Raw genomic sequence first — 13,403 nt, forward strand, 5'->3', positions numbered from 1 at the left:
CCTGGGATTATGGGGCTCAAGTCTCTGGAGCGGGGGCTCGAACCCACGACCTTCTGACCCTGAGCCGAGAGAGAGAGAGAGCGAGAGAGAGCGAGAGAGCGAGCTACCCAGTGGGCGAAAACAGAGCTCGATGCCTGATGAAGAACTCATCGGTGACTAGGCAACCAATTCCCGCGCGGAGGCAAGTATTTACTCACGCTAATGAGGGCGTGTTGTTCACACGGGGAGAGGGAGGGGGGCGGGCAGAAGCTGCCCAGCGGGATAATTATTGAACTGCAGCGTTCCCGGTGGGATTAGTCCGGGATTGGGTTTCGAGCTGTGATTCTCTCGTCTTATGTGTTCCAGCCTGGGAGCTTTGGCCTGTTTCTATGACGACGTGGGGTCCCTCGGTAACGGCAGTGCGCGGGAGCTGCTGAGCCACCTGAAGGCCTGCAGCAACGAGGAAGCACGCAAGGTGAGAGAAATCATAACACGACTCCAAACGGAAAGACTCCGTCAGAGCAAAACCTTTACAGGACTCACAAGCACCGTGCCAAATCAGGGAGGGGGAAGTTAATCCAAAGGAAGACTTCGTCAAAACGCAAGCGGACATTAATAAACTTGCAGGATGGGCGTGTAATTGGCAAAGGGTTTTCGTTATAGATAGGTGTGAGGTGGTGCATTTTGGTAGGACAAATAAGGAGGCCACACACTGCTTGGATATTAAGAGTCTAAACGGGGGAGAGGAGCAGAGGGATTTAGGGGTACAGATACACAGATCATTAAAAGTAGCGACGCAGGTTCATAAGGCCATTAAAAAAAGCAAACCAAACACTGGGTTCATTTCTAGAGGGATAGAATTGAAAAGCAGAGAAGTTATGTTAAACTTGTACAGAACTTTGGTTAGACCACATTTGGAGTACTGTGCACAGTTCTGGTCTCCATACACCTTGGTTAGACCACACTTGGAGTATTATGAACAGTTCTGGTCTCCATAGACCTTGGTTAGACCACACTTGGAGTATCATGAACAGTTCTGGTCTCCATATACCTTGGTTAGACCACACTTGGAGTATTATGAACAGTTCTGGTCTCCATATACCTTGGTTAGACCACACTTGGAGTATTGTGCACAGTTCTGGTCTCCATATTATAAAAAGGATATAGAGGCACTGGAGAAGGTGCAAATAGATTCACAAGGATGATATCAGAACTGAGAGGATATCCTTATCAGGAAAGGCTGATCAGGCTGGGACTCTTTTCTCTAGAAAAGAGAAGGCTGAGGGGTGACCTGATAGAGGTCTTTAAAATTATGAAGGGGTTTCGATAGGGTAGATGTAGAGAAGATGTTTCCACTTGCGGGGGAGATCAGAACTAGGGGCCATAAATATAAGAGAGTCACTAATAAATCCAATGGGGAATTCAGGAGAAACTTCTTTACCCAGAGAGGGGTGAGAATGTGGAACTCACTCCCACATGGAGTGGCTGAGGGGAATAGTGTAGATGGATTTAAGGGGAAGCTCGATAAACACATGAGGGAGAAAGGAATAGAAGGATATGCTGATAGGGTGAGATGAAGTAGGGAGAGAGGAGGCTCGTGTGGAGCAGAAACACCAGCACGGACCAGTTGGGCCGAATGGCCTGTTTCTGTGCTGCAAATTCTATATAATAAAAGTCAAAGTCTTAAAGGAAAGAAATAACCCGAGATTATATCCCGCCTTACATACTCAGGACATCCCAGAGTGCTTCTCAGCCAATTAAGTGCTTATCAAGCGTAGGTAACCATGGCAGCCAATTTGCGCACAGCAAGATGCCACAAACAGCAACAACAATAACTCCCATTTATAAAACATCCCCAAGGTGCTTCACAGGAGCGTAAATCAGACAAAAATTTGACACCGAGCCACATAAGGAGATATTAGGACAGGTGACCAAAAGCTCGGTCAAAGAGGTGGGTTTTAAGGAGCGTCTTAAAGGAGGAGAGAGAGGCGGAGAGGTTTAGGGAGGGAATTCCAGAGCTTAGGGCCCAGGCGGCTGAAGGCACGGCCGCCAATGGCGGAGCGATGGAAATCGGGGGATGCGCAAGAGGCCGGAATTGGAGGAGCGCAGAGATCTCGGAGGGTCGTAGGGGCTGGAGGGGGTTACAGAGTTGGGGAGGGGGGTGAGGCCGCGAAGGGATGATGAGATGGACGATCAGTTAATCGGCTTTTGGTGGTGTTGGTTAAGGGAGAAGTGCCTCGGGATGTTAAAGGTGCTGTATCAATGCAAGTTGTTGTTATTGTTGTACTTGACGTAAGGTCGTTGGGTTTCAGAACGTTGAGATGTTGACCCTGGCGTTGGCCAAAGAGAATCCCCTGGACGAAGAGCTCCTCACGGCCTTGGAGACTGAGGCTTCGGCCCTCTACAGCACCCAGCTCGCCAACATCAGCGACCAGGACGTCCGCGACAGCGTCTCCGACCTGGGCCGAAGGCGGGGCTGGACGGACGGCCAGTCCAGGCTGCTGATTGGAAAGTTCCTGAAGGCCGGAGGTCAGGTGAGAGGTCAGAGGTGTCCCCTGCGGACGATGGGCCGCAGACCGGTCAGAACGGAAATCTCTATTTACTGATCGCGATGCAAGCCTTGGGAAGGGAGAGGGGGAGGCGGATCCGGGGGGAGGGAGACGGGGAGGTAAGCAGAGGTCTTTCCGAACTTGCATTTCTATCGCGCCTTTCACCACCTCAGGACGTCCCAAAGCACTTTACAGCCAGTGTAGTACTTCTGAAGTGTAGTCACTGATGTAATGTAGGAAACGCAGCAGCCAATTTGTGCACAGCAAGATCCCACAAACAGCAGTGTGATAATGACCCAGATCATCTGTTTTTTAGTGATGTTGGTTGAGGGATAAATATTGGCCCCAGGACACCGGGGAGAACTCCCCCTGCTCTTCTTCGAAATAGTGGCCGTGGGATCATTTACATCCAGCTGAGGGGGCAGACGGGACCCTCGGTTTAACATCTCATCCGAAAGACAGTGCAGCGCTCCCTCAGTACTGGCACTGGGAGCGTCGGCCTGGATTATGTGCTCGAGTGTCTGGAGTGGGGCTCGAACCCACGACCTTCTGACTCGTAGGCGAGAGAGATACACCTGGGCTGTGCCCTCCATCTAAGACAGACAGAGACTCTCCCTGGGTGCAATTCTCAGTCTGAATCCTGCAGACGGTTTCCCTGTATGTCAGGCACCTTGGTGACTAAAGGCTGAACAGGCTGGGGCTCCTTTCTCTAGAAAAGAGAAGGCTGAGGGCTGACCTGATCGAGGTCTTTAAGATTATGGAAGGTTTCGATAGGGTAGACGTGGAGAAAATGTTTTCACTTGTGGGGGAGACCGGAACTAGGGGCCATAAATATAAGAGAGTCACTAATAAATCCAATAGGGAATTCAGGAGAAACCACAGAGAGTGGTGGGAATGTGGAACTCACTCCCACATGGAGTGGTTGAGGTGAATAACATGGATGCATTTAAGGGGAAGCTCGATAAACACATGAGGGAGAAAGGAATAGAAGGATATGCTGATAGGGTGAGATGGAGAGGGGAGGGAGGAGGCTCGTGTGGAGCATAAACACCAGCATAGACCTGTTGGGCCGAATGGCCTGTTTCCGTGCTGTAAATTCGATGTAATTTCTCTCCTCAGCCCTCTCTTTTCCCTCTTGCTCCCTCTCTCTCCCACAGATCTCCTCCGGTACGGATTTGATGAGGATGGGGACCCTGATCAAGGGGCTTCCCAGCAACGTCCTGCGCAACCTGAGTGGGGAGCAGTTCCTATTGGCCGTCAAGGAAGGGCTGGAGGATCGAGCGAACGACCTTTCAACCTTCCAGAGAAAGATTATTGTGGACACGGTAAAATCCCCTTATATCATCTTTCTCCTCATGTTAGTGCTGTTCAATGGAGCACAGTCCCATCAAACACTCCCGGGGCAGGTACAGGGTTAGATACAGAGTAAAGCTCCCTCTACACTGTCCCATCAAACACTCCCAGGGCAGGTACAGCACGGGTTAGATACAGAGTAAAGCTCCCTCCACACTGTCCCATCAAACACTCCCAGGGCAGGTACAGGGTTAGATACAGAGTAAAGCTCCCTCTACACTGTCCCATCAAACACTCCCAGGGCAGGTACAGGGTTAGATACAGAGTAAAGCTCCCTCTACACTGTCCCATCAAACACTCCCAGGGCAGGTACAGGGTTAGATACAGAGTGAAGCTCCCTCTACACTGTCCCATCAAACACTCCCAGGGCAGGTACAGGGTTAGATACAGAGTAAAGCTCCCTCTACACTGTCCCATCAAACACTCCCAGGGCAGGTACAGCCCGGGTTAGATATAGAATGCAGAGATCTCGGAGGATTGTCGGACTGGAGGAGGTTACAGAGTTAGGGAGGGTGGGGGGCGAGGGCCATGGAGAGATTTGCAAACAAGGATGAGAATTTTAAATGTTAGGCTTTGCCGGACCGGGATCCAATGTAGATCAGCGAGCACAGGGGGTGATGGGTGAACGGGACTCGGTCTGAGTTAGGAGACGGGACAGCAGAGTTATGGATGAGCTGAGGTTAATGGCGGATGGGCGGTGGAGGCCGGCCAGGAGAGCATTGGAATAGTCGGAGTCTGGTGGTGAGAAAGGCACGCTCACCCGCGAGGGTCCGTCTCCCCTCCTTACGTCTCGCGTTGGATGTTCGTTGCAAGGAGCTCTGCCTCATACCTTTGTTTTTTAAACGCAGATTCTCCAAGGTGTGAATTCCACTGCAGCCGTTGAGTGTCTCTCTGGCTCATTAATCGGAGAGCTGCCTCTCTACGCAATCCAGACAGCCGACATCAGGAGCCTGGAGGAAGTGAAGGGGAAGCGGTGGAATAGAGGACAGGTGAGTGGGGGGGGTCGGTAACATCGCCCGTCTCCACCCCTGCCCCATCTGTCACCTGCTGCTGAAACCCTCATCCGTGCCTTTGTTACCTCTGGATCCGACTATTGCAGTGTTTTCCTGGCCGGACTCCCATCTAAACTTCAGCTCATCCAAAACTCTGCTGCCCCCGTATCCTAACTCGCACCGAGTCCCGTTCACCCATCACCCCCCTGCGCTCGCTGACCTACATCGGCTCCCAGTCCGGGAACGCCTCGATTTTAAAATTCTCACCCTTGTTTTTAAATCGCCCCCCTCCCTATCTCTGTAACGTCCTCCAGCCCTACGACCCTCCGAGATCTCTGCGCTCCTCCAATTCTGGCCTCTCGCCCATCCCCGATTTCCATCGCTCCGCCATTGGCCCGGGCCCTAAGCTCTGGAATTCCCTCCCTAAACCTCTCCGCCCCTCTCTCCTCCTTTAAGACGCTCCTTAAAACCTCCCTCTTTGACCAGGCTTTTGGTCACCTGTCCTAATATCTCCTCATGTGGCTCGGTGTCAAATTTTGTCTGATAATCGCTCCTGTGAAGCACCTCGGGGACGTTTTACTCCATTAAAGGCGCTATATAAATGCAAGTAGTTGTTGCTGTCAGAAGGACTCTCCACCCTCCTTCCCTGTAGGTGTTGACTTTTGCTTGGGCTCCAGCTTCATGGGCACCCGGCGCCCTCTGATACCTTTCTCCAAGTGGCCGTTCTTTTTGTGCATGCCTTAACTGTAGGCTATTCGACTGCAGTGTGCATCACACCCGAGTTCCCTATCTAGGCTGGTGAAGAACGGACACCAGGAGTCTGCAACTTCTGGACCTCTGAGCTCCATTTCCCACCCCCCCACCCCAACCCCCGCCTCGGGCCCATCTAGCGGACTGGGCAGCGGAATTCAGCCTGCCAAGGCCCCTCAACAGCCCTGGATTGGAAGGTGCTCGCTGGTGGACCGTGGGGTGAATCTCTGTCCGACCGTTGCTCCCGGTGTGCGGACTTCCCGGAGGGAGCGCCGCACTGTCGGAGGTGCCGTCCATGAGGCGAGGGGTTAATCCGTGCTCCCGGCGGCCTGTCCAGGCGGCTGTAAAAGATTCCGCTGCCACTATTCGGGGAAGAGTGGGGTGGTGGAGGGAGGGGGGGGACGAGTTCTCCCCGGTGTCCCGGGGCCAAATACTCCTCCCTCAACCAACCCCACCAAAACAAAAAGACCGACATCCATTTCGTGACGTTTTCTGGGATCTTGCTGTGTGAAAAATGGCTGCTGTCGACATAACAACCTCCAAAATAATTTGCTGTGACGATTGTGACCCTCACCCCCCCCTCCCGACTTAAACTGAAGCGATATTGCACTTAGTGGGAGCGAGAGACCACACGACTGCCTACGGGGGCTTCCTGTTAAAACTAATCTCTGCTTTCCGTCTATGTCTTTCCATTTCTCCCGCTGGCTTTAGGCACTCTATCTGTGTGAGTCTCTCATCGGAAACGGGTCCGTGCCAGCCAGCGAAGTCAGGTAAAGATATCTCCGTGTGGGTGTCTGTCAGTCTCGGTCCCTGGATTTGTCTTGATGTGTGTGTCTGTCTATGTACGGGTGTGTGTGTCGGAATAAGTGTGTGTACATGTGTGTGTGTACGTGTATCTAGGTATGTGTGTAAATATGCATGTATGTGTGTGCATGATTGTATGTGTGTGACTGTCTATGTATGTGTGTGCAAAAGTGTGCGTACATCTGTGTATGTGTATCTATGTATGAGTGTGTGATTGTATGTGTGTGTACATATGTGTATATGTTTACATATATGTACGTATATGTGTACATGTTTATAGGTGTGTGTTTGTGTTTATATTTGGATATGTGTATGTTTTTTATGTGTGTATATATACATATGTGTATTTGTTTGGAAATATATATGTGTATATATAGAATTACACAGTATTTACAGCTCAGAAACAGGCCATTCGGCCCGACTGGTCCGTGCTGGTGTTTATGCTCCACACGAGCCTCCTCCCTCCCCTCTTCATCTCACCCTATCAGCATATCCTTCTATTCCTTTCTCCCTCATGTGTTTATCCAGCTTCCCCTTAAATCCATCTCTGTTATTCCCCTCAACCACTCCATGTGGGAGTGAGTTCCACATTCTCACCACTCTCTGGGTAAAGAAGTTTCTCCTGAATTCCCGATTGGATTTATTAGTGATTATCTTATATTTATGACCCCCTAGTTCTGGTCTCCCCCCACAAGTGGAAACATCTTCTCTATGTCTATCCGATCGAACCCCTTCATAATTTTAAAGACCTCGATCAGGTCCCCCCTCGAGCTTCTCCTTTCTAGAGAAGCCCATTCAGTCTTTCCTGACAGTTATAATCTCTCAGTTACGATATGGCTCATTTATTGTGGGGCCCGGATTAAGGTGGGAATTGTTTTAATGGGGGGCGGGGAGAGTGGTGCCGTGTTTGATTTGAGAATGACGCAGGCTAAGTCGCCCCTTTTAACTCCGCAGACAGCTGGGGCCCATCGTTCAGGGGGTGACCTGTGGGATGATCGACGGGTACGGAGACCAGTTCGGGCTGGAGATGGCCCAGGCCCTGGGGGTTAACACCGTGTGGCTGTCAAGAAAGCAGGTACCAGCTCACTGCCTCGACAACTCTGCTCTCTCTCTCTCGCTCTCTCTCTCTCTCTCTGACACCGTCCCTCTCACCGCCCCCCCGCCCCGGGCAGGGGACAAATAAAAACCCGAGCACCGTAAAAAGAACCCAACTCGTGCGTTAATGTCCCTTGAGGGGAGGAAACCTGCCGTCCTTACCCAGTCTGGGCCTATATGTGACTCCAGTCCCCGCACACCGACGTGGTTGACTCTTAACTGCCCTCTGAAGTGGCCATTTGGTTCTATCAGAACTACCAGCGGTTCAAGAAGGCGGCTCACCACCACCATTCTCGGGGCAATTAGGGATGGGCAATAAATGCCGGCCTCGCCAGCGACGCCCACATCCCCAGAATGAACGAACAATGTATCTGGCTGTTCAGTGGTTGCTGGTGAATTCCAAACCCAGGAGACATGTTGCCATGGTACACTGGGTGTACAGTACGAGCTCTGTATACACTGCTGAAATGATTGCCCACAGGAGACGACCAGTCCCATTCCGTCTATCACTCGATGAAGCAGTGCTAACTCTTTACTGTTATTGTTCTCCGCACTGTCCCTCAGAGCGCGGGGCCAGGTGCCATTGCACAAGGTGAGTATCGCACAGCAGTGAGAGAGAAAGTCTCACTACCAGGGACCCTTTCAACCCGTGCTGTACCTGCCCTGGGAGTGTTTGATGGGACAGTGTAGAGGGAGCTTTACTCTGTATCTAACCCTGTACCTGCCCTGGGAGTGTTTGATGGGACAGTGTAGAGGGAGCTTTACTCTGTATCTAACCCGTGCTGTACCTGCCCTGGGAGTGTTTGATGGGACAGTGTAGAGGGAGCTTTACTCTGTATCTAACCCGTGCTGTACCTGCCCTGGGAGTGTTTGATGGGACAGTGTAGAGGGAGCTTTACTCTGTATCTAACCCATGCTGTACCTGCCCTGGGAGTGTTTGATGGGACAGTGTAGAGGGAGCTTTACTCTGTATCTAACCTGTGCTGTACCTGCCCTGGGAGTGTTTGATGGGACAATGTAGAGGGAGCTTTACTCTGTATCTAACCCCGTGCTGTACCTGCCCTGGGAGTGTTTGATGGGACAGTGTAGAGGGAGCTTTACTCTGTATCTAACCCCGTGCTGTACCTGCCCTGGGAGTGTTTGATGGGACAGTGTAGAGGGAGCTTTACTCTGTATCTAACCCGTGCTGTACCTGCCCTGGGAGTGTTTGATGGGACAGTGTAGAGGGAGCTTTACTCTGTATCTAACCCGTGCTGTACCTGTCCTGGGAGTGTTTGATGGGACAGTGTAGAGGGAGCTTTACTCTGTATCTAACCCCGTGCTGTACCTGTCCTGGGTACCTGAAATGGGACGAGTTCCATTTTCCATCCCTCTCCTGGAGGAGCCCAAAAAAAAATTCATCAATAATAAAATAATCAGCAGGAGGGTTAAATGGGTCAATGTATGACTGGTGCTATCATTGGCGGCCGTGCCTTCAGCTGCCTGGGCCCTGAGCTCTGGAATTCCCTCCCTAAACCTCTCCGCCTCTCTCTCTCTCCTTTAAGACGCTCCTTAAAACCTCCCTCTTTGACCGAGCTTTTGGTCACCTGTCCTAATATCTCATTATTGGGCTCGGTGTTAAATTTTGTCTGATTTACGCTCCTGTGAAGTTCCTTGGGACGTTTTACTACGTTAAAGTCTCTATATAAATGCAGGTTATTATTGGTTGGCGAGTGCCGATTTAGAGCGGGTGAAGGTGCCAGTGTGAGCCAGCGGTGATTGCCCCTCGACAGGGCCCGGTTAGACACTGGCTGGTTTACGTTGGCCCTGATAGTCCTATTGTTTGGCTCCTCCAGCTATCCTGCGCAGCTCAGAAACTCAAGAGCAGCCTTAACAAGATCCAGCCGGAATATTTCAGCGACATCAAGGATGCAGAATTCCGAGGCATTCCCAACGCATTCCTGCTCCACCTTGGGTACGTGTCATTCTGATAAGAGCTGGGAACCGCTGTTTAGATCAGGCGATCGAGTGTCCACCTGGCATTCTGCTACTTTAATGGAGGGATTAGCCCGTTAACGTAGACCGTCCCCTATCGCGGAATCCTTCCCATCCCTGACCTGTATTTCCTTGTATTGTATTTCTGTCACCCCTTTCACCACCTCAGCACGTCCCAAAGCACTTTACAGCCAATGAAGTACTTTTTTGAAGTGTAGTCACTGTTGTAATGTAGGAATCGCAGCAGCCAATTTGCGCACAGCAAGATCCCACAAACAGCAATGAGATAATGACCCAGATCATCTGTTTCAGTGATGTTGGTTTAAGGATAAATATTGGCCCAGGACACCGGGGAGAACTCCCCCTGCTCTTCTTCCAATAGTGTCCGTGGGATCTTTTACATCCACCTGCGAGGGGCAGACAGGGCCTCGGTTTAAGGTCTCATCCGAAAGATGGCATCTCCGACAGTGCGGCGCTCCCTCAGTACTGACCCTCCGACAGTGCGGCGCTCCCTCAGTACTGACCCTCCGACAGTGCGGCGCTCCCTCAGTACTGACCCTCCGACACTGCAGCACTCCCTCAGTACTGACCCTCCGACGGTGCAGCGCTCCCTCAGTACTGACCCTCCCACACTGCAGCACTCCCTCAGTACTGACCCTCCGACAGTGCAACGCTCCCTCGGTACTGACCCTCCGACAGTGCGGCGCTCCCTCAGTACTGACCCTCCGACACTGCAGCACTCCCTCAGTACTGACCCTCCGACAGTGCGGCGCTCCCTCAGTACTGACCCTCCGACACTGCAGCGCTCCCTCAGTACTGACCCCCCGACAGTGCGGCGCTCCCTCAGTACTGACCCCCCGACACTGTAGCACTCCCTCAGTACTGACCCTCCGACAGTGCGGCGCTCCCTCAGTACTGACCCTCCGACAGTGCGGCGCTCCCTCAGTACTGACCCTCCGACACTGCAGCGCTCCCTCAGTACTGACCCTCCGACACTGCAGCGCTCCCTCAGTACTGACCCTCCGACAGTGCAACGCTCCCTCAGTACTGACCCTCCGACAGTGCGGCGCTTCCTCAGTACTGACCCTCCGACACTGCAGCGCTCCCTCAGCACTGACCCTCCGACAGTGCAACGCTCCCTCAGCACTGACCCTCCGACAGTGCAACGCTCCCTCAGCACTGACCCTCCGACAGTGCGGCGCTCCCTCAGTACTGACCCTCCGACAGTGCGGCGCTCCCTCAGTACTGACCCCCCGACAGTGCGGCGCTCCCTCAGCACTGACCCTCCGACAGTGCAACGCTCCCTCAGTACTGACCCTCCGACACTGCAGCTCTCCCTCAGTACTGACCCCCCGACAGTGCGGCGCTCCCTCAGCACTGACCCTCCGACAGTGCAACGCTCCCTCAGCACTGACCCTCCGACAGTGCAACGCTCCCTCAGTACTGACCCTCCGACAGTGCGGCGCTCCCTCAGTACTGACCCTCCGACACTGCAGCGCTCCCTCAGTACTGACCCTCCGACAGTGCGGCGCTCCCTCAGCACTGACCCTCCGACAGTGCGGCGCTCCCTCAGTACCGACCCTCCGACAGTGCGGCGCTCCCTCAGTACCGACCCTCCGACAGTGCGGCGCTCCCTCAGCACTGACCCTCCGACAGTGCAACGCTCCCTCAGTACTGACCCTCCGACAGTGCGGCGCTCCCTCAGTACTGACCCTCCGACAGTGCGGCGCTCCCTCAGTACCGACCCTCCGACAGTGCAACGCTCCCTCAGTACTGACCCTCCGACAGTGCGGCGCTCCCTCAGTACTGACCCTCCGACAGTGCGGCGCTCCCTCAGTACCGGCACTGGGAGCGTCAGCCTGGATTGTGGGCTCAAGTCTCTGGAGTGGGGGCTCGAACCCACGACCTTCTGACTCAGAGGCGAGAGAGACCCACTGGAGCCACGGATGATCGGGCGAGATCGGGATTATTCCTGCCCACGACTCCCCCCACCGTCCCGTCCCGTCCCGTGAAGGAACGCCTGTCTGTTCTTGCCCCTCCATCGAAAGTAAGTGGGCCCTGCGGTGAGTTAGCAGACGGCGGCCGTGCCCGCTGAGACCGGACTGCGGGGAGCGTCGCGCGCCCTCGAGGAGAGGCGGAGCGGGGCGGGGGGAGAGAGACAGCCTCACCGCTGTGTGTGTTTGTTTTTTTCTCGTTTCCTCTGCACAGGGAGGAGATCTGTCAGCTTCCCGCCAGGATCTGCGATTCCTTCCTGGAGAAGATGGCCGGGGCTGAGCTGGAGCTGTTGCCGAGGAGCTCGGCCGTGCGTGCCTGCCTCCGCGAGGAGGCGCTCAGATGCCTGGTAAGTGGCGGATCGGGGAAAAGGGGACAGCGGGCCGCTGAGGGAGTCTCCTCTCTGGTCCAAAAAACCTGGTGTGCAACCTCAGGACGTCCCATTTACAGCCAATGAAGTACTTTTTGTGAAGTGTAGTCACTGTTGTGATGTAGGAAACGCGGCAGCCAATTTGCGCACAGCAAGATCCCACAAACTGCCATGTGCTAATGACCCAGATCATCTGTATTTTTAGTGATGTTGGCTGAGGGATAAATATCGGCCCCAGGACACCGGGGAGAACTCCCCCCCCTGCTCTTCCTCCAATAGCGGCCGTGGGATCTTTCACGTCCACCTGGGAGGGGCAGACGGGGCCTCCGTTTGACGTCTCATCCGAAAGACGGCACCTCCGACAGTGCGGCGCTCCCTCGGTCCAGTAGGAGAGTGACCAAAATGATGCCCAGTGTTAGGGGCTCTCGGTGATCAGGATAGGTTCACGGTCTCGGGGCAATTTTTGTTGGAGAGATGCAGAATGGCAGGAGATATGATTGAGATTTTTAAAATAGGTGGAGTTGGGCAGCTTAGTTAAGATAGATAGGGACGGGAGGACTAGGGGGTTTGAGTATCCTGACCGAATCCTAACTCGCACCGAGTCCCATTCACCCATCACCCCCTGACCTACATTGACTCCCAGTCCAGCAACACCTCAATTTCAAAATTCTCATCCTTGTTTTCAAATCCCTCCATGGCCCTCGCCCCCCTCCCTATCTCTGTAACCTCCTCCAGCCCCTACGACCCTCCGAGATCTCTGCGCTCCTCCAATTCTGGCCTCTTGCCCATCCCCGATTTCCATCGCTCCACCATTGGCGGCCGTGCCTTCAGCCGTCTGGGCCCTGAGCTCTGGAATTCCCTCCCTAAACCTCTCCGCCTCTCTCTCTCCTCCTTTAAGACGCTCCTTAAAACCTACCTCTTTGACCGAGCTTTTGGTTACCTGGTCCTAATATCTCCTTACGTGGCTCGGTGTCGAATTTTGTTTGGTAATCGCTCCTGTGACGCACATCGGGACGTTTCACTACGTTAAAGACACTGTATAAAATGCAAGGTGTTGTCCTCAAAAGGGAGCTGAACAGGTTTCTGAGGGAGGAGGACACCACTTACAGAGATTAGATTGCGAAGCAGCTCGGTTCAGTGCGATTCATGAACCACTGTGGGCTGCTGGAGCCTCGAGGGGGCGGGGGAGAGAAATTTCCCGAGCTTTTCCCAGATTGGACCACAGGGATTTTTCTGCCTCTCCCGGAAGATTGGTGGGGGGAAGAATTGAGGTCGCATCATGTCTGGATGGGCCAGAGCTGATGGAACAGGTGGTTTCACCCCACCCACCTGTCTCCTTTGTTTGTTTTCTCTCTCTATCTCTTTATTTTCGCTCTGTGTTACTGTGTTTCACCCCATGCCATTCCCTCGGAACCTCTCCTTCCCCTGGGTCGCGTTGCAAATTGCTGCTGCACTGCAGCACAAACAGAAGGGACATCTCCAGACACAACCCCCCCTGTGACCCGTTCACACACCTCCAGAAACACAATCAGCTTTGGCCGTCAT

At 53.5% G+C, this 13,403-nt stretch overlaps 1 protein-coding gene across 1 annotated transcript in view; it reads left to right on the plus strand.

Moving 5' to 3' along the window:
• The window catches only part of LOC137306738 (otoancorin-like), a 45,108-nt gene that overhangs the window by 16,936 nt on the left and 14,769 nt on the right, over window positions 1-13,403 (plus strand). The window contains exons 9-16 of the mRNA XM_067976105.1: window positions 346-454; window positions 2,292-2,513; window positions 3,686-3,853; window positions 4,730-4,870; window positions 6,335-6,393; window positions 7,382-7,502; window positions 9,358-9,476; window positions 11,705-11,837. Of these exons, the coding sequence (XP_067832206.1) occupies window positions 346-454; window positions 2,292-2,513; window positions 3,686-3,853; window positions 4,730-4,870; window positions 6,335-6,393; window positions 7,382-7,502; window positions 9,358-9,476; window positions 11,705-11,837 (1,072 nt within the window). The remainder of the gene's footprint in view (window positions 1-345; window positions 455-2,291; window positions 2,514-3,685; window positions 3,854-4,729; window positions 4,871-6,334; window positions 6,394-7,381; window positions 7,503-9,357; window positions 9,477-11,704; window positions 11,838-13,403) is intronic.

The sequence above is a fragment of the Heptranchias perlo genome, chromosome 44 (genome assembly GCF_035084215.1).
Source record: "Heptranchias perlo isolate sHepPer1 chromosome 44, sHepPer1.hap1, whole genome shotgun sequence".
In the NCBI taxonomy this organism is placed as follows: Eukaryota; Metazoa; Chordata; class Chondrichthyes; order Hexanchiformes; family Hexanchidae; genus Heptranchias; species Heptranchias perlo.